General features: G+C 39.7%; 1 protein-coding gene across 2 annotated transcripts in view; it reads left to right on the top strand.

The window, feature by feature from the left end:
• MIB1 (MIB E3 ubiquitin protein ligase 1) overlaps positions 1–26,373 on the top strand; it is a 70,375-nt gene that overhangs the window by 23,500 nt on the left and 20,502 nt on the right. For both annotated transcript variants that reach the window (XR_010025664.1, XM_063130628.1), the window contains exons 12-16: positions 817–968; positions 18,569–18,701; positions 20,478–20,564; positions 21,422–21,583; positions 25,213–25,394. Coding sequence is in view for 1 of the 2 variants with exons in the window: in XM_063130628.1 (XP_062986698.1) it covers positions 817–968; positions 18,569–18,701; positions 20,478–20,564; positions 21,422–21,583; positions 25,213–25,394 (716 nt within the window). In the remaining variant the exon portion in view is untranslated. The remainder of the gene's footprint in view (positions 1–816; positions 969–18,568; positions 18,702–20,477; positions 20,565–21,421; positions 21,584–25,212; positions 25,395–26,373) is intronic.

Here is a 26,373-nt window from a genome sequence, read left to right on the forward strand (position 1 = left end):
TAAAAACATAAATTAAATATTACGCATACATGCTTTCAGAAATGTAGCTTCAACCAGGGACTAGGCATAAAGTGCAATCATCTTCTCACTTTCAGATTCCCTAGAACCCCATTTAGTAGTTAGGTGAACTTTGGGTTGTTTAACCCACTATAGCTCATAGTCTCCAGGTTTGAATGTAATGGAGAAACCTCCAATCCAGCTGATCAGAGGTTGCATGTGCCAAATGATGGTGGCATGCACACAGCAAATCATGAGTTAATTAACATCTGAACAGTAACATCCATTACTGTAATGTTAAGTAACGTCTGTTATGTATGAACACGCCCTCTCTCTGCATCCTCAGTATAATCTCTTTGACTTGGAATGAGCAGCATCATATTGGTGCTTTCCATGCTATAACGCGTCTAGTATTTACAAAGAGAAAGTGTTATTTTGCTCACTTTCAGGGTAATGCAAGTTAGAAATTTAAATAGAATCTTCAAAACAAATATTGAGTATAACTACTGAAATTACTTAAACATTGCAGGAAACATTTTAGGCTAGAAACATTTTAGGCATCTCAGTCGCACGAGGCACTATCTGGAAAGAAGTAGTAGTTTACTACTTTTACTGTACCATAGCATTTTAACAAAAGTCAGATCTTGCATTGATCCAGTTAACATTCATGTGAAATGTATGTTTTATATTATATAGTTACTGTTAAGTGTGTCTATTTAAGTCAAATTATACATGTAGCCTTTTCATAATCAGATGTTTTCTCTGGAAATATGCTTTTCAAATAGGTATTTATGGGAATTAACTAATGCCTATTTTTAGGATTCTGAGGGTGATACACCTCTTCATGATGCAATAAGTAAAAAACGTGATGACATCTTGGCAGTACTCCTTGAAGCTGGAGCTGATGTTACTATTACAAACAACAATGGGTTTAATGCTCTCCATCATGCTGCACTAAGAGGAAATCCAAGGTACAGTTAACATTGGTTGCTTCCGAATGTTTGGTAAGAAAAATAACTACTAGACAAATAATTTCTTTTTGGGGAAGATTGTACATTTGTTCAGATGAGTTTCATTTTTCTATTGCTCAGTAGTTGAAGTGTTAATATTAGCACAGGTCAACATGTTTACACATTATGGCTGTCACAAGTAGGTTATCTTGTATAATCGGGTTGTTATTCCGTACCACCACAGTGAAAGAGCCTGGGGGTGAAATAGCTATTAATGCAATTGGTGCTTGAAAACCATGGCTGCAATTCTCCTAGATTTGGAAATAAAGTAATTTCCATGTAAGAAATTAGAACTACTTAAGAAAAGATGCTGTAAAAACAACAGATACAGGATGTGATCACTGTACTACAGCTGTTTGTACAGCAACAATATTTATATATTTTTATATTGCATGGGTAGGCCAGATTGATTTCCTTACTGATGTTCCAGTCCCATCACCTTCCATCTTCAGCAGAACACTAATGCTAGCATGGGAAATCCCGGTGTGTTATGAGCATTCCAAGTGCACTGTGATAGCCAGCCTTGGGTGGGCAGTTTGGCAAAGCAATCGTTTGGCAAAAGTAACATCTGAGTCAGGCCTGTGGTTTAGCCCTGAAGAAGGGTATTAAGAGGAGAATTGCTCAATGATAGGTTTCATATAGTGTGATATAATTGTCCCTCGCCCAGAACTAAAATACTTATATCTCTTGGGCAGGATACCTGTTTATTTTTAATAATAAGAAAAAAAACATCCCTTGGCCTGAGGTGTAGTTTATCTCCCAATATGGAACAGCCATTTATAGAGAGATGCCTTGCCTGGGTTATGGGCAGAGAGTGGCTAATTTAGACATGCCAATCTATGGTTACAGAAATTCACTTATGGATGGAGGTGATGCCTGAACTGATAAAATGTAGTCTGCACACGTCCAGTGAATGAGAATAAAAAATCTCTGTGCTTTGAAGTGAGCTTGCAAATCATAGGTTGTGTTAACTGTGGATTGGTGGAATGTCGGAATTGACAAGCTGTAGTTAAAGCTGCTGTTCCTTCACACTTGAGGTGGGAATGAATTTATATAGCAGGGTGCCAAAGGGTTAAAAAATGAAAACACATTTTGGGCAGAATCCAGTGGGCACTTACACCCCCATCAATTCCTTTCTGTCCTGCTGATTCCCTTCCACAAGCAGTGGATCTTGCCAATTCTGTTGTGCTAGTGGGACGCATTATCCAGTTAGCATACCAAATAGCAGGATTGCAGCTGTCCGAGCCGGTGAGGGGACACTCCACCAGGGCACTAGCATCTTCTGCCGCGTTTGAAAAAGGAATTGCACTTCCTGATGTTTGTAAGGCTGCGATGTGCTCTAACCCTTCTACTTTCATTCGTCATTGTCAATTGGATGTAAGAGCCAGGGCTGATGCAGCATTTGGGCGATCTGTCCTGTCATCCATTTTAGCCTAGACACCACCTCCACCAACCTCCCTTCTTTCAGAAATGAGTGTTTTTGCTTGTTTGGGGTTGCTCTGCAAGCGCTAAATCGCAGCTGCAAATTCTCTTACAACTGCGGTGTAAGAGAATTGGCGGGGACATAAACGTCCCATTAGCTTCTGCACATTGAACTCTAAAGTTTGGTCTGTTTGTATACCTGGAGGCTCAAACCATGGTTTTAGTTCTTAACTATGAGTAGTGCAAACCATGATTTTATGTGATATTTGATTTGAGAGAGTGGCTTACGTGGTACAATACCGTCTCTGCAGTGCAATAAAACAGGTAGCTATTCTGAACCAGTTACCATTTAATCCAGTGTCCGGGTTCTTCCCCCTGCCCTATGTGTGCCACACAGTACGGATTGGCATGTTGTCAGAACTTGGCATGCGGTGCAGTGGAGGTGGTTTCCCCCCACAATCGTCTGAACATTCAGTGACTGACCCAATATAGTTTAGTCCATTGTAGGTAGAGATATCATTCTGGATATATAAAAAGTAAACAATAAATTAAGTGTTGCTTTTTCACTCCAAAAATTCTTTCCCTCCACACAAAACTCATACTGTGCTGTCTAGATTCTAGAGGTCTGAGTAGCCAGCTGAACCATTCATTATTGAACCTGTCTTTTATTTTTTTATTTATTTATTTATTTATTTATTACATTTTTATACCGCCCAATAGCTGAAGCTCTCTGGGCGGTTCACAAAAATTTAAACCATAATAAAACAACCAACAGGTTAAAAACACAAATACAAAATACAGTATAAAAAGCACCAGGATAAAACCACGCAGCAAAAATTGATATAAGATTAAAATAATTTATTGATATAAGATTAAAATAATTTAAAATAATAATATAAGTAGAACAGTAAAATTTTAATTTAAGTTAAAATTAAGTGTTAAAATACTGAGAGAATAAAAAGGTCTTCAGCTGGCGACGAAAGGAGTACAGTGTAGATGCCAGGCTCTCTGGGGAGCTCATTCCACAGCCGGGATGCCACAGCGGAGAAAACCCTCCTCCTAGTACTCCCACTTCCTTTGGCAAGGGCTCACAGAGAAGGGCCCCTGTAGATGATCTTAAGGTCCAGGCAGGTACATATGGGACGAGGCGTTCCTTCAAATAACCTGCCCCCCCAAACCGTTTAGGGCTTTGAATGTCAATACCAGCACTTTGAATCGGGCCCGGACTTGGACTGGCAGCCAATGAAGTTGTAAAAGGACTGGCGTAATGTGATCTTGCCGGCCAGTCCCTGTTAGTAAATGGGCTGCCCTGTTTTGTACCTGCTGAAGTTTCTGGACTGTTTTCAAAGGCAGCCTCACGTATAACGCATTGCAGTAATCCAAACGAGAGGATATCAGAGCATGGATAACTGTAGCTAGGCTATATCTATCCAGATAAGGGCGTAGTTGGTATATCAACCTAAGCTGATAAAAGGTGCTCTTTGCCACTTAGTTCACCTGTGCCTCAAGTGACAGTTCTGGATCCAAGAGCACCCCCAAACTACGGACCCAATCCTTTAGAGAGAGTGCAACCCCGTCCAGGACAGGGCAAACATCACCTCGCCGGACAGATGAACCACCCACTAACAGTACCTCTGTCTTGTCTGGATTGAGTCTCATTTTATTAGCCCTCATCCAGTCCATTACCGTGCCCAGGCACTGGTTCAGAACAGCCATTGCCTCACCTGGGTTTGATGAAAAGGAAAAGTAGAGCTGGGTATCATCCGCATATTGATGACACCTCAGTCCACATCTCCGGATAACCCCACAGCGGCTTCATGTATATGTTAAACAGCATAAGGGCCCTGTGGAACCCCATGGCTTAGGAGCCACGGCACAGAGCAATAATCCCCCAGCACCACCTTCTGGAATCGGCCATCCAAGTAGGAGCAGAACCACTGCAACGCAGTACCTCCAACTCCCAGCTCAGACAACCTATCCAGAAGGATACCATGGTCGATGGTATCGAAAGCTGCTGAGAGGTCCAGGAGAAACCAACAGGGTCGCACTCCCCCTGTCTCTCTCCCAGCAAAGGTCATCCCACAGGGTGACCAAGGCAGTTTCCATTCCAAAACCAGGCCTGAAACCCGATTGAAATGGATCTAGATAATCTGTTTCATTCAAGAGTGCCTGGAGTTGTCCTGCAACCACCCGCTCAAGCACCTTGCCCAGGAAGGGGATGTTCGCCACCGGCCTATAGTTTTTAACATCTTGCCGGTCCATGTTTGGCTGTTTCAGGAGTGGTCTAATTACCACCTCTTTTAAAGAGGCCGGCACCACTGCCTCTCTCAAGGAGGCATTTACAACCTCCTGGACCCAGCCGGGCGATCCCCTTTTTAATTGATGTAATAAGCCATGAAGGGCAAGGGTCAAGCACACATGTGGTCGACCGGACTTGGCCAAGCACCTTGTCTACATCCTCAGGCCTCAATAACTGAAACTCATCCAATAAAACTGGCCCAGACGGTGCTCTGAATGCCTCTATTAGTGGAACTGCATTAAGTGTGGTGTCTAACTCAAGACGAATCTGAGCGACTTTATCTTCAAAGTGCCATGCAAACTCGTCACAGCGTGCTACCGAGGGTACAACCATCTCATGTCCTGGCCCAGAGTGTAACACATTGCGAACCACCCGGAAAAGCTCCGCTGGATGACACTGAGAAGATGCAATGCTAGTGGAAAAGAACTGTCTCTTTGCCACATTTTGAAACATTTTACAATTGCTCAGCAGCATAAGTAAAACAGGACCTAAGTATTTGAATTTGAAAGGTGATCAACACCTGAGAGTGATCCTGCAGAGATTTGATTGCTATCTGATCTGTGTACCTAGGTCAGAGGTGTATCAGTAACAAGTGTGATTAGTGTGTCCTGGCAACTTTTTTGTACAGCAAATCTTATTTCAAAAATCCCATGAGTACATGATATAGTTCATCTTGTACTATAGTTCATCTTGTTCATCTTGTACACCTCCCCTATCTGGAACCTTTCCTCCCTTATAGCCCACCCTCTTTCCTGCAAGCATTATTTGAGAAAAGAGTGATCTCTCTCCTTCATCATGTAATTTGTCACACAACGTTCTGGTGCAGGTATGACCGTTATCTTCCTAAAACCACTATTTACAAATTATGATCCTGTCTTCCTCCTCCCCTCTCCTTTTCTTTCTGTGTTAAGGGTTAGTATTACATCTGTACACATATCATGGTCAGCTCAAACCAGGATCCCTAATAACAATGGTTTACAAATCAACTTCAAAACCATCTCATTCTGCACCACGCAGTGGGTATACCTATCCTATCTCCAGGAGGGAGACCTAACAGTTGCATAGCAACTAGTGTCTATAAAATTCAACACATGTAGCCCTGCTTGTGTACAGCATTTTAATTGAGATATTGATTACATGATCTGTCTCCAGCAACTTGAATTTGGAGAAAGGATTTTTATCACACTACATTTCTTAATTGGTTTATCTAGTGCCAGAATGTGAGTGTTATCAGCAGCAACTATTTTGTGAATGGTCTCTGTTAATAATGTGATTGTCAGTGTCAGTCACTTCTGCATTTAATTTCCTTCTGATCTCACTGTTCACAATTCTCCTCCCCCCCCAAATCCTTTCTACTATACGTATTTACATGAAACCTTAAACTGATGTAGAATATAATCCATAAAAGCGAATGTCAGAATAAATGTGTTAGTCTTTAAGGGTGCCACAAAACTCTTTGCTGCACCTAAACCCAAGGAAATAATAGCTTACATATGTACAAATAATGGTTCCAGAGTTGGGATGGTATTAGTGGTATAAAACACTGAGGCTTTCTTTACCTGTGTAACCTGAACAGCAGTCTGAACAGAACGTTGTTCTTGTACATGCTATGTTAATGAACCAGTTCATCTATTTTGGTAGAACCTGGAAGAGAGTATAATTACCCTAAAGATTGCTTCTATGTTTTATCTTTTCTCCATGAGGAAGTACTGTCACATTTAAAAATTGAAAGAAATTTTGTGTGGCAATAAAACATTTTCTTTATCTGCTAGCTTCTGTCTTCTACGTCTGTGTGATTCAGCCCTCTCTCAAATAAACCTTTAACTATTCAGGCTCAACTGAGCCGTGTCTGGTAGTATGTTTTATATTCTCCTTGTTCAAAGGAAATGAAGTATATTATTTAAGTATAGTATGAAAATTAGTTGTCTTGTAATATCCTTTATAGTATGTATATAACAATTATGTGAGAGGAAAATTGTTGATTAGTGATTAAATATCTAAGGGTTGTATCTTAGGCTGTTGTCCACCAGTAGAATGGAAACCACTGGTGTAATAGATTTCCCCTGCAATTTCCTGCATGTCCCCAAATCTGCTCCAGATGGTTGGGAACGTCTGGAGCAGATTTGGGGAGTGTGTAATAGTGCACGGGAAGTCTAACCCTGCAAGCAGACATTCACATGACATTAGATGGAGCCCAATGTGTCTGTGTTCATACACAGGTATCTTTAAATGACAAGTAACATCATGACAGAAAATTGATTGCAATAGTAGTTACAGTAATGACAATTGATTGTAAGCAAGTCACCATTAACTTTCAGGTGAACCTCACCAATTTGACCAGTTAACAATGAGATACTTTTGCTATTTGATCCCATGGTGCCCTTGGAAGGATTAGTACAATCATGTTTTTTATATATATATATATATATATATATATATATATATATATATATATATATTTTAAAACACAAAATAAACATCTTACAAAAAAGAAACAACAACACAACATACTACATACATTTTGAATAAATGTTGAATACATATATAAAATAATATTAACTATAATCTATCCTATCATTACATATATAATCATTCTAAACATATAAGTGCACCCTCCACCTCGGGATCTATTCCTGCTTCCAAAATCTCATGCTTTCTTCCGCTGGCGGTTTCCCACTTCCCTTAGTAAACACAAATATTAGGAACTGTTTCCAGATTCCTTCAAACTCATTTATTTTAGTTATACCTTTCCTCCACTTAATATTACAAGTCAATTTATCGTTAATAGCTATATCCCAAACTACTCTATACCACTCTTCAATAGAATATTCCCCCTGAATCTTCCAGTTCCTAGCTATCATCAATCGTGCTGCAGTCAGCAAACTCGATATCAATTCTTTAATTTCTTTTCCACATTTTAAATCTTCAAATAGTGACAGTAATGCAATCTTTGGTGTTTGTTCTATTTTCATTCCCACTATTTCTTCAATTTCCAAAAACACCACCTTCCATAATCTTTGAACATATTTGCATTCCCACCACATATGTAAATACGTTCCTTTTTCCCCACAACCTCTCCAACAATTTGCTGAATGCTGCTCATTTATCTTATTCAATCTAATCGGGGTTAGGTACCACCTCCACAAAATTTTAAAGTAATTCTCTTTTATTCTCACTGACATACTTCTCAACACTCTTTGTTTCCACAGTCCCTCCCAGCTCTGTCGCCCTATTTGTACCTTCAAATCTGTCTCCCATAGGATTAGTACAATCATGGATAAGTCCCGTCTGAAACATTTATTTACTGGCATTAAATATCTTAGTATGAACACATAAGTAGAGTTTGTTTACTTCTCTGTTAATTTTTGTATATCATAATGAAAAAGAAGTCTTGGTGGTTGCATGCTATTCTCTGAACCTAGATTGAGACAAGCAAAAATACCTTTGAAATAGAAGGATCATAAATCAAATATATTTGAATGCTTTGAGTTTATTTTATAGGAACTGTCTTAGAGTTTGCTCCTGAAACAGAACAAAAAACAAAGGAAATTACATTTTAAAAAGTAGAAACATTGATCTCAAGTTCATAGAACAGTATCCAACTTGCCTTGCTTATGTGAGCTCCGCCGACTGCTTGCATTGGTCAACGTTGGATAGTGCCCATTTACAACAATATGTGCATGAGGGTGGAAAGCACTCATTTCCAATACGTAGCTTATGGTTTAGAAGCAAAGTATCTACTCTTAATGTAGAATAGGTGCTGATGGCTTGTAATTATGTACTTGACTACTTTTAAGGAGCCCTTTTTCATACCTTGCTGTTGAAAGGATTTGTCCTGTAGTGATCAATACATAGCTACAGCTGGTTGAAGGGGACCAAATCCATTAAAGAAGTGATTTGGTTCCATTTTACCAGCTTCAGCAAAGCATTGAAGTTTAGGAAACATACAGCTGTTTTCATGTTTTGTTAATGAAAGCTTATCATGTATACTTCATAAAAAATATATTTACATGGTTTTAAATTGGATTTCCCCCCAGTATTTTCCATACAATGACTCCTTTCTACATTATAAAAAGGTAGAAAAAAATGAAACTCCAAACGTTAAGTTCTAGAGCAGACACTTTAAAGGCTTGCATTAACTAGTTGTTTGTCCTTTTCAGTTATACCTTTTTGTAGTCGTAACTTTTAATGAAAACTCAAGGCAGAGCTTTAAATTGTGCCCCTTCCCTTGGGAAAGTTGTACTATAAATTATTAATAATGTACTTTTCTTGGCTACCTGGGCAACATATTTATTACCCAAATAGAACCTGTCACTGAAACGGAATACTTTGGATTATTATTATTATTATTATTTATTTATATAGCACCATCGATGTACATGGTGCTGTACAGATAACACAGTAAATAGCAAGACCCTGCCGCATAGGCTTACAATCTAATAAAGTTGTAGTAAACAATAAGAAGGGAAAGAGAATGCAAACAGGCACAGGGAAGTGTAAACAGGCACCGGGAAGGGTGAAGCTAACAGTATAGAGTCAGAACAAACTCAAAGTTTAAAAGCTATAGGGAAAAGAAAAGTTTTTAGCTGTGTTTTAAAAGCTGTGATTGAGTTGGTAGTTCTCAGGTGTTCTGGAAGAGCATTCCAGGCATGAGGGGCAGCAGAGGAAAATGGACGAAGCCGAGCAAGGGAAGTAGAGACCCTTGGGCAGGCAAGAAGCATGGCATCAGAGGAGCGAAGAGCACGAGCGGGGCAATAGTGTGAGATGAGAGAGGAGAGATAGGCAGGAGCTAGACCGTGAAGAGCTTTGAAGGTCAACAGGAGAAGTTTATATTGGATTCTGGAATGAATTGGGAGCCAATGAAGAGATTTCAGAAGCGGAGTGACATGGTCAGAGCGGCGGGCCAGGAAGATGATCTTAGCGGCAGAGTGGTGGACAGAGACCAGCGGACTGATGTGAGACGAGGGGAGGCCAGAGAGGAGGAGGTTGCAGTAGTCCAACCGAGAGATAACCAGTGCCTGGGCAACATATTTATTACCCAAATAGAACCTGTCACTGAAACGGAATACTTTGGACAGTACCAAATATTGCTGCTGTGCCTCCACCAGTTCTGCTGCGCCCGCGGGTCCTCCTGCTAGCACAACAAGAACTAGTGCTTCCAAAAGCAACCCTGGAAGCAAGCGGAAACACTTGTTTCTGGAGCAGGACAGGTCAGCGGAGCTCCATTCTGCAAGCTCTGTTGAGCTGCCCCCGTTCCAGAAATGAGTGTTTCCTCTTATTTTGGTTGCCTTATGAGACACTACCTTTCTATTGCACTACTGGTGAGTCCTGCTAGCGTTGGGGCAGCATTAGATACTCGCCTATATTTATACAAGTATACTACTGGTCTTAATTACAGCAGCTGTTGACAGAGAGCTGCTCAGGGGAAGGTAAAGGAGCAGTGTTGTCATTTGTGGCTTGTAACACTTCTTCAACTGTTTTCAAGTATAACCCCAGTTAAAACGTCTAAAAGCCCTTTCTGTAGGGATTGTTTGTTCTTTCTATATAGAATATCTGGTGGTGTGTGTTATAAACAATTATTTTAACTCTCTTTGGGATGCAGTTATCATACTGCACCACATCGTCTGCACTCAGAATTAAAAATGCATGTGGTTTGGTTAATAAAAGTTAATTAGTTCAAACATGGCAGTAGATGTAGTAAAGCAGTTTTTTTTTATTTGAAAGCTACAAATGTTCAGCCAAACTAGAGGGCACAATAGAATTTCAGGCCATCTATTAATAATGCGTGCATTAAATGTAGCCTGTTGCAAGTCTACTGGTGGTGATGAGATTTCTGTAAATATACATTTTTATTTCAGGTTTTAACAGAAGCATAGCATGTGTGCATCTTGAACTTGAGCATTTAAGGGGGCTATAAAACTTGCATCTATTTTTATCATTATGTGGAAACTGTTGTCCTGGTCCAGCTGCTCAAGTGTTCTTTTGGATGGCAATAGTTTCATGTACTTGCCATATCTGGACAAAAAGTGACTATGGAAAGAAGCTTGGTAGCATTTGATAATGTCAGCATCTGTTATCCTTGTCAGTCAAATGGTTGAGATGTTTGAGTTACAACTGTGTCAGCAGATGTCCAGAGTTCAACTAGTGCTTAGCTAGACTTCAACAGCTGACCTAAATAAGGGAAGTGACATTTCAGTGTGATGATATTTTAAGAAAAATATTAACATGAATTTTTATTAAGCTGCTCTGTGTATAGTTTATTTAAGGATTGTTTTGCTCCTTGTGCAAAGTCTGTTCTTCAGACAAAACAATGCTCAATTTTTAAAAAGTGAGCTTCGAAAGGTAATCTTTTATTTGTTGCTCAGATGCTTCATAGAAATAAGTCAGGCTTGCCAAGTTTGCTACTAGTGAATTCTGTGGGTTGTTGAATAGAATTCGTGTTAGTCACATTTACAAATATTGACTACTGGGCAGGATCTACACTATTGTTTAAAATGGTTTAAAATAGCAGTGAAAACTATTCGGGCCCAGGACACACTCCACATACAGTTTTCAAAGTGTTATATCCTGTAGATCTAGCCTTGGTCAACACATTTGCTTTATCAATAATATTTGGATGATTGTGGCATGAACACAATGTATTTGCAAGATAAAAATGGAAGTTAAGGGTTTTTATGTGTATGCCTAATAAGGAAATTCATTCAAGTCTAATTTAATCTGATACTGAAATATTAATATTTAATGTAGCTCCACCTAACGACAGCCAGATTTTAGTTTAGAGAACCTATAATATTTATAAATAGTTGGGTTTGTGAAATATATAATGTTAATCTATATGAACTGAAATAATATCTGTTTTATGAAGGTTCCTTTAATGTTTAAGTTCTGTGTTTTCAAAAGACCTTGTCCTGAATAATAAAACTGACATTTTGGGTGGCTGCCAGGATATTCTGTCTGCCATCTTTGAAGTTTTCAAGATATTAATAAGCATTTTTCACACTTTAACAATTGTCTTTCCTCTTTGAAATCTTGGAAACTAATGGCATCTGTATGCTGACAGAAGAAAGCTTTATGCATACATTAACTGAATAGGAACTTCAGATGTCTGCTTGCAATGAAATCAACTATATGCTTAGATGCCACCATGCCATAAAAGCTGGTTAGCCATCTTTCCATGTGGCTAATCAGTATGTATAAAAAGTCTTTGGTGTTTTTTTTAAAAAAATGTTTAAATTAGATTAAAAATAAATGAATACAAGTATGCTGGCCCTATATTAAGTTAAGATAATCTTTGCCTGTACCTACGAAAGAGAGTCATTTCATTTTCACCTGATAAAAATGAACTGCTCTTGTTTCCCAGTAACTACCAGATCTTTCTTTGACATATCAATTATGGAAATTTAATTTGTTTGCTGCTTCGTTTTTGTAAAAGTCAGGATAGGCTAAGGCAGAGCGAAGTAGGAAGGAGCAATACTGGAAAGAAGGCAAAATATTAGTGTACAGATTCCAATATTGCCATTCAGTTCTCAACAATTCCACTAGCTATGGCAAGTGTGATGCTGCCCTTTGGCAAAGTGTAACCACCCTCTCAGTGTTGAAGCTGCAGAAGTGAGCAGCACTTGTCCCTGCAGCTGTGCATTGATTCCCCCCACCCCAAATCAGGAAAAAGGGTTTATTTAGGAATGTTTTTAAATGCATTTCCTCTCTATATAAAAAATGAAAGAATGTAAAATGTATACAATGTGGAAAACAGATGAATGTCCTGGTTGTATAAATGAAACAGTATAAATAATACTCTACTAGTTGTAAATTAACATAGTTTGGTGCTCAGATTTTCACTATTGTTTAGAGCTAAATGAAGTAAGAAAAAGAAAATTGTTTTAAATAATAAAAATTAAGCTTTTTCCTATCTAATTTAATTCAAGATATAAATTATTGATTTAAAATAATTCCACCCTGATTATTGCATTTTAGTAACTGAGCTGGGTCTTCTTCCAGATCAAACCACTTAAGTCCTATTGACATGTTTGCCAAACTGGGAAAATGAAAGGCACAGAGTGGCTGCAGAATCACACCCTGCCTAGACTGCTTAAACACTGTTGTTGTAATTTTTAAATCAATAAGAGATTTTTCTGTATGGACACTCAGGGGCACATGATCCTTATTCCTCACAAGTGGAATAGTGTGGGCAGGGTTAAAGATTAAACTGTACGCTTAGGGTTCAGAGCACATGGATATATTTTTTGTTATGTCATCAACGGAAGCAAGGCAAGTAAGAACAAGCACAATAGGAAAAATTGCTAATAACAGCAAGGGTGCTATTAAGCAATTGAATGCTTGACAAATTTCTAACTGAACATTCAAGTCAAGTTAAGCAGAAGGCTAGGACCAAACCTTTGCCTAATACATTGAGTTTACCCACTTTGACAAATGTATTAAAAGTCCTTTTTTATAATACTGAGTTTGAATGGTCTTTTATGTAAACACACATTAGGTGACAAGGAAATCCTTTACTTATTGCTTGGCATATGTAGATATTGATAATTTGGCAAAAATGTCTAAACTCTAGCATTTTTTTGGTAAAGCTTCAGTAAAGAGATTTCAAACTAGAAAATGTTTTTTTAAAAAAACACTTAATCAAGCAGTCAAAATTATCATGATCCTGAACATAAGAAGAGCCACGCTGGATCAGACCAAGGGTCCATCTAGTCCAGCACTCTGTTCATACAGTGGCCAACCAGCTGTCAACCAGGGACCAACAAACCAAGACATGGTGCAATAGCAGCCTCCCACCCATGTTCCCCAGCAACTGGTGCACACAGGCTTACGGCCTCGGATACTGGAGGCAGCACACAACCATCAGGGCTAGTAGCCACTGATAGCCTTCTCTTCCAGGAATTTATCGAACCTCTTTTTAAAGCCATCCAAATTGGTGGCTATCATTACTATTATTGAAATTGTATAGTAATATTTTTTACATATAAGATTAATGTGTTTTTGTATATTCTAGAGTGGTTGCTTTTATTTCCTTAGATTTTGAATTGATAGAAAATAAAACTTATGCTTGTACAATATTGGCAGCACAAACGTTATACTGCCAGTGAATAGCACACTCAACACATTTTAAACAAATATGAATGTTGCACAAATTGTAAAGAAGTGTGTACTTTCATACTACTATACACTGGATCCTTTTACATTAGGTGATAAGAAAATCCTTAATTTCACGTATAGAAGACCAATACTTTGTTCAGAGGTTTAGTTCGGGTTTCTTTTCCTGGTAGTTCATACCTACCAAAAATACATACTTCTTTACATTCCATAATATTGTATTTTCATATGGGTACATAAAGAAGTATGTGCTCTGGGCAGGTTTTAATAGCAGCTGTCTGCTGGATGTAGCTGAAAATCATTTTCCTCACTCTTTGTCCTAAGGTGCAAAATAATTGTTCCCAATTAGTCACAAGAACATGTTTTTGTCCTTGTCTTTTAATAACTGGCATTATTTTCAAAATCCACAGTGTGGTTTCCCTGCACAATAATTTAAAGCATATTAAAATGCATTGTACTGTCTTGAAGATCTCAAGTACTTTTTCAGATGTCTGTTGCTTCTTACTGTCTATTAAGCATGTTTATAAGGAGCAGTAGGACGTCACTAAAATTGGCTGTAATAAAATGCCTTCATGAAATGGTAATTGTATTCCCCTTTGAGTTGGATCACCGTTGGCCTTTATCCGTATTTTAGCCTGTTTAAACTAGAGTTTGAAAGCAGTTCAGATGAAAGGGAAAGAATAATCTTTATAAAAAGTCCCAGCTCTAGTATTTTGCTGTAGTTCGCTTAAAAATAATAATAATAATAATAATAATAATTATAAAATATTTCTGAGTTAAAAGTTGACAAACTTCAAAGGGAGAAAACCGCTTCTGAATATAACTATTAGCCTTTAATTGGTTCTGTTTCACTCAGTGTGAGCTTGTCCTTATCTGAACACTTCCGGAATTGGTAACTTCATGCAATAGTTCATTTGTTTCAGTAAAGAATCATTTGCAGGTTTGCCACATGTACCACTTTAGCTATATTAAGATTTTTTTAGCAGTCTAATCAATTCCATCTCTTTCTGTTGAATCCTTTACTATGGCAAAGACAGTACAAGACAGGTTGCAAGAACCAATATAATTTTGTTCAAGTTTGTAGGGTCAGATTTTTTCAAATAGCTGAAATATGTAGATTATAGTTCTGAAAGATGCACAGGGACATCTGTAAAGTTGATTTGTAATCTGAATGAGGAAATAGGTTTTCACTTGAGTATTCATTTAGAGAAAAGCTCAGGTAGAACATCTTAAGGGTCCTGAGATGAGAGGAAATTGTGAACATTCAATTTCTGCAGCCCATGACAAAAAGCTAGTGCAGCTGATAGAGAGCAAATCAGAGCCTAGCAAATCAGAGCCTAGCAATACCTAGCACAGTACTACAAGGAGAAACAGCAATGCAGCATAAGAATTATAATTTGCTTGTTTCAGATTTGAACTGTATTGTTGTCATGCTTCAGAATAAAATAGTTTTAATGTTCCCTCTTAGTAAAAAAATACCTTGTAGTCAAACAATGCATTGCCATCCTGTTTTCTTATGAATAATGAAATGGCTGCAAAATGCTAGCTAGATACGATTTGAAAGGGAGAGTGAGGTAATGCATTTCTCTAAAATTAATACTTTTCAAAATGTTTAGACAGCTGTGGATACAATACCTAAAACATAGCTAAGATGAGATTTCCTGGCAAATAAGTAATCAGCTATAGTATTTCAATTAAACATGATTTCTCCAAATGTACTCTTTTACACTACAAATGCTTGATACTTAAGCACACTGGCAATAAGTATTTACTTGCAATAAATATTAATATAACAAAAATCCAATCTAGGAAATGATACATGCAGTCAGGAGTCCTTTAAACATGTGCAATAATTCAGGACTTCTAATGCTCTGTTACCTGTAAGCCTATCATGCAGCATTTGCAGTTTGAAGAGAGGTAATGACCTAGAGAGAGACATCAGCAGCAGCCATCTCATCTTGAGTGTTCACTCTATTCGCTGATTCAGCTCTTCGTTATGTGGGAGGGGGAGCAGTGGGGTTGTGAAAGTGAATATATATTTCACTTTCTAAAGTAGTTATAACCAAAACGCAAGCAGGTATGCTAATAGTATCTGCTATTTTCCTTAAATACTAAAGTGTGGATGCGTGGAAAGAAGTTCCTTGTATTTGCAAGACTGAAAGTAAAGTATCCGGGATGGCTGCTAGGAAACCCAAAGAAGGATAAACTCATCTTGTTTGTCAGTTGAAAATAGCTAGAAGAAAATGTTCATGAGATCTTAAAAATTCAGCATGCACCTTCACTACCACCCCTTCACAAGCAAGTATTATTTCTTTCTTCCTCCTTAGATGTTTTACTTCGTCTCTTCGTGCTTGGCTTTTAATTTCCAGACAGATCTGTTGTAGCTATTTTCTGTCTTCAGAGGTCAAATGCTGCTGTTGAGGTCAGGGCTCCCACATGCGTGCTATTAGGCTGTATCCATTTGCCACTCTGGGCACAAGCAAAACTGTTTCAGCTTTATAGGCAGCTAAGCATTTGAAACATCCACTCCCAGGCTCTCTTCTGCCTCTCTTCCCTGACCATATTTAGTCAACCACTGCAAAAAATAGTATCTAGGCTGTTGGTTGTCGTTCCAGGAGCGGGTGGCTCTATCCTTTTCTCTGCCTATTGATTGTTCATCCTGCAGTCCCAACACTACTCAGCTATTTGTGCTGATATGTTTTTAGCAATGTCAAACGAACTGGGGATTTATATTTCTAGTTAGTTTTTTCTAGATTTCTTCTTCTTCTAAGACTCAGAAGCCTGGTGCATCTGTCAGCATGTTTAGAAGCAGTAGAGATCAAAATAAGAAGGAGGAGGGAATAACAAGGAAAATCACAGGATAACCAGGAATTAAAATTAAAATGACTCTTCAATGAGGCAGTAATTTAGCTTTGGAAATACTTGTGTGGAAGTAGTCAGATGCATCAAGGCTAAATCAGTTTAATAAGCAGGATGGAAGAAACCTATGCTCTTTTATTTTAAAACCTCCTGCAACTGGAGGGCAGTTTATTTTAGGAAATACTGCAGTACATCTTATGAATACTTACATGTATGTTAGAGATAGTGGCTTGATGTTCAAAGAGCAACTAAAAAAACCACAATCGTTCTTTTTTTATATATTGAAATGTGGCTAAAATAAGCCATCTATCCTATTTGGGTCTAGATAAAACACCTTATTGCAAAGTAACAATTGGGGTGAACTCTAGTTTAGATGGGCTCTTTTTTCATACAGCACTTATGTGATCATGGCTTTGTGGGAGGACTACTGGACTCCCCACTGCAAATCAATGCTCATGAGAGAGGTGGACAGGACATGGCAAGTGATTGGATCCCCATTAAATATTTTAAAATATTTGGAAGGAGTAGTGTATTAGAAATACAAAATTACTGACCTTTCAGAATTGTTTACCTATACCTGCATTCCAAGGATCACATGTTTCTATATGAACCCGTCGGTGCTCTGTCATCATCTGTGTAGGGTATTTTCCATGTTCCCACTTGTTAATGTTAGGTGAATGTTAATTAGAGAATGGACCATTTCTGTGGGGCACTTCATCTCTGGAATGTTTTTATTAGGTGCTAGGTAGAAATATTTTGGGGGCATAGACATTTTTTAACTCTGTATTTTATTGGCTGCTGTGTTTAGAGAAGATTAGCTGGATCATTTGATTTATTTCTGAGGTCATGTAATATTTTTATTCTTCTTTTGCTGGTATCTATTTTGTGTGTGTAAACCACCTTGAAGAAGCATTTGAAGTGGGATGTATGTGTGTATATATAATTAAATAAATGTGACACCCCCCCCTCCGCCAATGCTTTTTGGAGTCCTACTCTAGCAGCTTCATGTTCCATGTATGTTCTGGAGGATTCAGGGAGGTTTGAAAGAAGGGGAAGTTGTCTTAGCTTGCAAACAAGCAAAAGCAGTAGAGTAGTGTGTAAGACTAAAAGTTTCTCTAAAAGGAGCAGATTAACTAAATGCCCACATACCTTTTCCTATTAAAATAATAATTAAAACCAAACTACACTCAGATAAGCCACTTCATTTTGCTGCCATGGAACCCTGTACTGAATTCCATTCATATGTATTAAGGGTAGGAAGGTATGTCATGCCATTCTGGCAGATTGAAGCACACCAGGTGGTACATGAGTTCCATGAACATCATTCTTGAAGATGAAGTAGTGATATTAGAGGCTATGGAAAGGGAGAGAAGGGAAATATGAGATTGGGGAAAGTGTTTAAAGTACAATGTTTTCATATTGTACTAAAAACGTGGTATAAAATATTATAGAACTGTCTGGCTGTATTTCATAGGATGGTGTTATTGCATTGCTGGACAATCCTAAATAGGTTAGCTAAAATGCACATTAGAGTTTAAGCTTATTGAGGGTTACTAAAATAGCTGTTTTTCATGCTACTAGAAGTACATGAGGAGACATTGCACCAATGTCCTGAGTAGCAAACTACATTGGGGGTACATCAAGGTAGAAAAGATGGATACTCTTTTTGGAGAACCAGCTTATTAACTGGAATATCTAATAAAATAAGGTGGTTGAAATTGTTCAATTTAAAGTGGTTTTAAAACTGGAAAAAATGATCTCCAATCTTCACAATTTACCATTGCATTTTGGGATTTTGCGCTTGGATAAATAGTTTGGGCTACAATTACAGGAAAACGGATAATAATGTTGTATGTGTTGTGTATTTCAGTGCAATGAGAGTGTTGTTGTCCAAGCTCCCAAGACCATGGATTGTGGATGAGAAAAAAGATGATGGGTATACTGCCTTGCATTTGGCAGCACTTAATAATCATGTGGAAGTGGCAGAACTCTTGGTGCATCAGGTAAAGGTTTTTATTAATATTTTTGTATGAAAACAATGCCTGCTTGAAGCAGATGCCTAAATGGGCTACCAAACTATTTTTTTATATCCATGTGAACATATGAATCGGTCAGCTCATTGGTACATCTAGCCATATTTTGTCTCCTCTGGCAGTGGCTCTCCAAGGTATGTGCAAAGAGGTTTTTCTCATCACCTACTGCATTACCCTTTTAACTGGAAATGCCACATTGGATATTACATTGATTTGTTTGCAAAAAATGTCAAGAGATAGAAAATGCATATAATTTTCTGATATTTATTTTGTATCGGCACCAATTTTGATATAATAGAAATTACATTTTGTGAATTATTACTGTAATTAATAGTGACCCAAGCTTTTAGTGTTAAATACTTCTATAGGTAGTATTAAAACTATTTCCACTCTTATTTCACTGGAAATAATTATGACTGATTATAAAGCAAGTAAGGAGCAATCCTATGGCCCCTAGACAGGATCTGGGAAGCCATAGGATATTTTGGATTTCTGTATCTGAGGTTGGAGACAGTGCTCAGATCCAGGAATCCAAGCTCCCTGCCTCCTCCCCCTTGCAGCTGGTGCAGAGAGAGCCGGGTTCTTTCACCTTGCAGCTGGTGCTCGCAAAAGTGAACTTGGGGAGAAAGGAAAGGGGGCATGTTGGTGGGAGGGGAGGGGATTGGGGAGGCTGGCTTACGATGTATCCTTGGGCTCCCCGGCCTCCTTTCCTCCTGCTTGGCAGAGCCCCAGCTAGACAGGTAGAAAGCCCTTCTAAATACAGACCAGGAAGGAGTGCGGAGGCGAAGATAGTCTCTGTTGCTTTTCCTGCTCTGCATTGGCTGGCTGTAAGTCCCCAACTTTGGAACCTCTTGGCCATCCCAATAGCATTGCCCCTTAAAGCAGCTTTACATTGACCACAAGTTCATGGGATTCGATTCCTAGTAATACCAATGCTTGGCTTTCTTTTTGCTGTTTCTGGTGCAACCTCAATATGTTTGTGGAAGTGTAGGATTGGACAGGCTTAGATGTGGATGAAATTGGTGTTTTTAAAAGAGCTTTGCTATGACTCTCATTTGAATAAGTTTGGTGTGTCTTGTAGAGGCTAGTTAGTCTCAAAGAGAATTATCCCCTCCATTTGTACCTGCCTGAATGTTTTTGTGTCCCAGTGCAGCTTAAGTTATGCATCTAGTAAAGTGCTCATCCAGAAATAATTGCAGTTACTCTAACCTTGTGGGTAAATTGCTAGCTGGATGTTTGAACTAGTTAATCTTGGGAACCCACTTAGCTGGACAGTGACATTTTGGATTATCAGTTGGTTATTTCCACTCAGTTTGGAGAAATTATTATATCGAACTTGTATTCATAAATTGTCCAGGAATTAGCATTAACTGTGAGAAACATTAAGGCATTTCAGTAAATCATGTTGGATAGGCGCTAGATTTTTAAAACAGTTGATGGAAAAAATTAATACTCCTTTCTGTAACAAATACTGAACATTTAATACAAGTGATAAAAAATGGTTTGAAAAATGTGTTAATTTAGTTCCATAAACCAAGATGTAGGAGTAACTTTTCAGATTTTGGTTTTGTGGAACTTGGAGAAAGTAGTCTCTTCTCTCTTTCTACTTTGTCCCACACCTTTTCCGAAAAGTATCTGAGGAAGAGGTCCATTTCAGAATTACATAGGTTTTTTAATAATAATAATAATAATAATAATAATAATAATAATAATAATGATGAGTAACAATTAGGATATCTCTTTCAGGGCAATGCTAACCTGGATATCCAGAATGTAAACCAACAAACTGCACTGCACCTTGCTGTTGAACGCCAGCACACCCAAATAGTGCGGGTAAGGTAGCTATAACATATTATAAGGTGGTGCTTCTCAAAGAGGAGTTTGCAACTTATTCCAAGTATGTGTGAATGTGATCTAACAAAGGGCTTTTGCCCCCCATTTCCATGGGCTTTTTTCCCCACCAACAGCATACTATTGGTATATGGTTGCAAGACTCTCTCTCTCCCTCCTTTATGTAATGCTTAAATTTTGTTCAAATGCATGCTGTCTACTCTTCTACATATATTTATATTAACATTAAAAATGGTTCCTTCTATTTTGGATTAAATTCTTCCATGCACAAGAGCGGAGGTATCAATAAATTCAGGGTTGCCCTGAAGTTTGCAGAAGTAGGACAAATCTTTAGTGGAAAAGTCCTAAAAGTGGAGAAACAGCCCAATGATGCTGGAATGCTGTCAACCCCACCCGCATGAACCTCCCCCCCAAATGACAAGAATCTCTAAAATGATCCAGTGAAGACTGAGCATATTCAATGAACACGGAACACTAACTGTCTGCTGGGCAGAGTGATGGGGAACTGGGGTGGGGCGGAAACTCTGGAGCCTAGAATAAGAGCATTCCACATTGCTTCACTTGTAAAATATAAGTTTGTTTTCACTGAAAACAAAGTGTAGTTAAAGTATAGTCTAAAAGATACAAATAATTGTGAGTACTATTATAGTACATAGTATACTATATATTGCTTTTTACTTTTAATGTTTGTTTGTAATTTATCTCTGCCTGCTTATTTATTTATTATTTATTTAAAACATTTATATCCCGCCCTATATCATTAAGATCTTAGGTTTAAATAAAAGCATACAGTATAAAACAATATGCGTTAAAACGTTGCATTATTTATTTTTCTTCAGCTCTTAGTCCGTGCAGGTGCTAAACTGGATATTCAGGATAAAGATGGGGATACTCCCCTGCATGAAGCCCTGAGGCATCATACCTTGTCACAGCTTCGCCAGCTCCAAGACATGCAAGATGTGGGCAAGGTCGATACAGCTTGGGAACCATCGAAGAACACAGTAAATAAATTGAACTTATTTATTACTTCTCTACTATACTTTCTCTTTCCAGTGTGTTACAAAAAAGTCCTGTTTGTTTTGAACTGCTTTCTGTTCTCTGAAAAGCAATTATTTAAAGTTATTGCTCCATCAAACGTAAGTGACACTTAAAAATTAGATTGGCATACATTTTTAAAAATCCAGAGTGTTTCATTTGCAGCACCAACATAGATTGGAGGGACGGGGTGGGGGGGTCGCCGTGATTCATAGAACTTCCATCTCTATCACCAGGAAACCACTCCATCTTGGAGCAGGCCTTGAAGGTTTGCATCTGGTGTTGGGCCAGAGAGACAGATTGGGGATGCTGCTGGTATACCGCCCACCCTGCTGCCCGGCATCCTCCCTGACTGAGCTGGCGGAGGCAGTCTCGAGTGTGGTGTTGGAGAAACCCAGGACGGTGGTTCTGGGCGACTTCAACTTTCATGCTGAGGCTGTCTCTGGGGCTCCGGCTCGGGACTTTATGGCCTCCATGACAACCATTGGGCTGTCTCAGTTTGTCATTGGCCCAACACATAAAGCAGGGCATACCCTTGATTTGGTTTTGCTCCAAGCTGTGTAGTCTGAAGATTGGAGGGGGGTCCATGTAACCCCATTGTCATGGTCAGACCATTTCTTGGTGAGATTTGAACTCACGGCGTTACTACCCTCCTGCAAGGGTGAGGGACCCATTCGGATGGTCCGCCCCAGGAGACTGATGGAATCCAATGGATTTCTGAATGCTCTTGGGGATTTTCCAGTGGAGAGAGCTGGTGATCCAGCTGAGGCCCTAGCCTCACTGTGGAATGGTGAGATGCGGAGGGCCATCGACTTGATCGCACCTGAGTGTCCTCTCCGGTCCTGTAGAGCCCGCTCTGCTCCTTGGTATACTAAGGAGTTGCGGTCAATGAAACAGGCTGGATGTCGGCTGGAGCGCAAATGGCGCAAGACTCGAAGCGAAGATGACCGAGCACGCTGTAGAGCGCATAATCGTGCCTATTGCGTGGCAGTGCGGGCAGCAAAGAAGGCTTATTTTGCTGCCTCCATTGCGTCCTCAAGTAGCCGTCCAGCGGAGCTCTTCCGGGTGGTCCGGGGGCTGCTAACATCCTCCCCAGCAAATGGGGCCCTGGCTCCATCAAGGACCCGCTGTGACCTTTTTGCATCACACTTTGAGAACAAGATCGCTTCTCTCCGCAGCGAGCTTGATGTTGTTTTTAGTGCAGCTCCAGTTGAGGTGTCCGATGCCACCATCTGCCCAATTTTGTGGGATCAGTTCCAGTTATTGCGGCCTGATGATGTAGACAAGGTGCTTGCAGCAGTGCGGCTGACCACCTGCCCTCTTGATCCCTGTCCCTCCTGGCTTATAAAAGCAAGCCGAGGGGGTCTGACTGGGTGGGTCCAGGGGGTGATAAATGCTTCTCTCTGGGAAGGGGTGGTCCCTGCTGTCCTTAAGGAGGCAGTAGTGCGACCACTCCTGAAGAAGCCCACCCTGGACCCGATGGTATTAGGCAACTACCGCCCAGTTACTAACACTCCTTTTTTAGGGAAGGTACTTGAGAGGGTTGTGGCGGAGCAACTGCAGGCACTCTTGGAGGATACTGATTATCTAGATCCATTCCAGTCTGGGTTCCGATCTGGTTACGGGACTGAATCAGCCTTGGTCGCTCTGATGGATGACCTTTATCGAGAGAGGGACAGGGGGAATGCAACCCTGTTAATCTTGCTCGATCTCTTGGCGGCTTTTGATACCATTGACCATGGTATCCTCCTGGATCGACTCTGTGGGATGGGCATCGGAGGCACTGTTTTACAGTGGTTCCGGTCCTACCTACGGGGTCGTTTTCAGAGAGTAGCATTGGGTGACCAGTCCTCGGCCTCCTGGCAATTGAGCTATGGAGTGCCGCAGGGCACCATCTTGTCCCCAATGTTATTTAACATCTATATGAAGCCGTTGGGAGCGGTCATTAGGGAATTTGGAGCTAAGTGCTGATGACATGCAGCTCTATCTCCCTGTGACAACTGAATCAGGTGAGGCTGTGCAAGTCCTGGACCAGTGCCTAGACTCAGTAATGGGCTGGATGAGGGCCAATAAACTGAGACTAAATCCTGGCAAGGCGGAAGCCCTGTGGGTGAGTGGTTCCCAAGTCCGGGAGACAGGCTCATTGCCTGTTCTGGATGGGGTTGCTCTGCCTCTGAAAGAACAGGTTCGTAGTTTGGGGGTACTCTTAGACCCATTTCTGTCATTGGAGGCTCAAGTAGCCGCCACGGCTTGGAGTGCCTTTTACCATCTTCGGTTGGTTCGCCAACTACGGCCTCTCCTGGACAGGGATAGCTTGACCACGGTGGTACAGGCATTGGTAACCTCAAGATTGGATTACTGCAATGCGCTCTATGTGGGGCTGCCCTTGAAGCTGCTCTGGAAGCTGGAGCTAGTGCAGAATGCTGCAGCTCGGCTGTTGTTTGGAGCTGCCCCTTTCCAGCATGTAACTCCTCTGCTGAGGGAACTGCACTGGCTGCCTATTCGCTACCGGGCCAGGTTTAAGGTTCTTGTACTTGTGTACAAAGCCCTAAACAACTTGGGACCAGGATACCTGAGAGAGCGCCTTCTCCCTTACCAACCTGCCTGGTCACTGAGGTCATCCGAGGGCCTACTCCTGGTGGTTCCACCTAGATCCATCCTCCAATTGGAATCCACCAGGGGAAGAGCCTTCAGCGTGGTGGCGCCCCTCCTGTGGAATTCCCTGCCTCTGGAGGTCAGACAGGCTCCAACCTTGTACTCCTTTCGGCGCCTCCTGAAAACATCTTTATTCCAAGAAGCCTTTCTCTAACATGCAGCCTTGGATTTCTGTGTTGCTGTTGTTTTGCTTCTTTTTAAATTTTGTTTTAACTGTTTTATTCTGTTTTTATTTTCATTTTACCTTGTACACCGCTCCGAAATTTTTCCAATGAGGAGCGGTATATAAATATTCTAAATAAATAAATAAATAAATAAATTTTAACTGGATTTTGCAAATGTCTCTTAAAAAGTTCATAAAATGTTATTTCAACAAACAAGCAGTAATACAAAGATGGGCTAAAGCATTTCTAATGCACATGGCCTCTAATGTTTCAATTGCATGCTTTGTACTAAACTATAGAAACTGACATTGAGTACATGTACATAGTTACATATTTGTATTTGTGGTTGTGTATGTCATGAATGGGATAGGGTTTTTTTTATTAAATAGTTTGGTTGAGGCAGAACAATAGGAAAAATAATTGTGGGGATATTTTGCAATATTATTGCAATAGTGTTAACAGAAGTTGAGGGATAGATTTGGGATGTGGCTAAACATACAAATATGAACAATGCCAGAATTGTTGATTGAGGTGAAGTGTTGGGAAAAGGACTTGGAACTTTCAGCGTAAGACATCCATTCTAAAGACATGTCATGATTTGTACTATTCAAGTTACTTTGTGAGTGAAAGGTACTAGCTGTACAAAGTTACTATTTGCTGAGATCTATTAATGATATTTATAGCTTTGTCTGATCAGTTTTGTTTGCTCTCTAAGGGATTATTTTCTAGGTACATAAAGAGAAACTCAAGTTACTTGCGCATTTACTTTCTTTCAGTTGATAATGGGACTGGGTACTCAAGGAGCAGAGAAGAAGAGTGCAGCATCTATTGCCTGCTTCCTGGCAGCCAACGGAGCTGACCTTGGTATTCGTAATAAGAAGGGTCAGTCACCCCTTGACTTGTGTCCTGATCCTAGCCTCTGTAAAGCATTGGCTAAATGTCACAAAGAAAAAGTCAGGTTTGTATTGTAACAAAGCACTGCGATTTACACACATTTCACTTTACAATCTTTTATTTTCTATAGATTAGACACTTGATTTTAATACGAACAAAAATGAATTTCAATTTTTAATGTGTTAAATCGTTGTCTTAGGCTCTTGTTGCTCTGGTTACTGAATCACCTATAGAGAACAATGTTTCCTTTTGCATTCAGTGTGAATCAGAAAGCACAGAAAAGCTGTGAAGTACATAGGTTCAGTTTGCATGACACACCAACCCATCCTGTGAAATAAGCTATGCTACGTAGGTTGTTGTTGGAACAACCCACATTGAGCCCAACTGACAATCAGGCTTACCAGGGGTTGTTCCCACTCTCCTTTGGTCCTCCAGCTGGCTCCAGAACATATCCCAGGGGACTTGGCAGCAGAACCCATCTAGTCTGCTGCCAAGTCCCCTTCCCCCTGTGATTGCGACCCTGGTTGCCTTTGGAACTTTTAAAAAAAGTGTCCTGACATTTGTACAAAATAGGGTTGAAAATTTTATTATTTTTTATTATTTTTTCAACCCTAGGAATTTGTCTTTGTTATTTCTTTTATCTTGGGGAAGGGTATAAATTTATAATATAATTTTGTATTTATCTTGGGGGAGACTTTGGGACTGGTGGAATGGAAGGAGCGACCCCCAAGTGTAAGTTCCCCACTTCAACCCCTGGGGATCAGAGAGCATATTGCACTATTAGCACAGTTATCCTTGAGTTCTGAGTTGTGGATCTTATTCTTGGGAGTCTCCCCTTCAATTCCACCCCTCTCCAAGTCCCAAGTGATCTGGGGTCTACCTAATTTTCAGAGGTCCGATTTACAGTAAAAAGAAAGCTCAGAAAATAGGTTGGATCCTAGATTACCCTTAAAACAACTTTGGGGAGGATCGGAGAAGGGGGGGGACCCCCAAGGGCAAATCTCACCTTTTAAAACTTAAGGATAACTTTGATAAGGGCTCTT

This window comes from Elgaria multicarinata, chromosome 7 (assembly GCF_023053635.1).
Source record: "Elgaria multicarinata webbii isolate HBS135686 ecotype San Diego chromosome 7, rElgMul1.1.pri, whole genome shotgun sequence".
Classification (NCBI taxonomy): domain Eukaryota; kingdom Metazoa; phylum Chordata; class Lepidosauria; order Squamata; family Anguidae; genus Elgaria; species Elgaria multicarinata.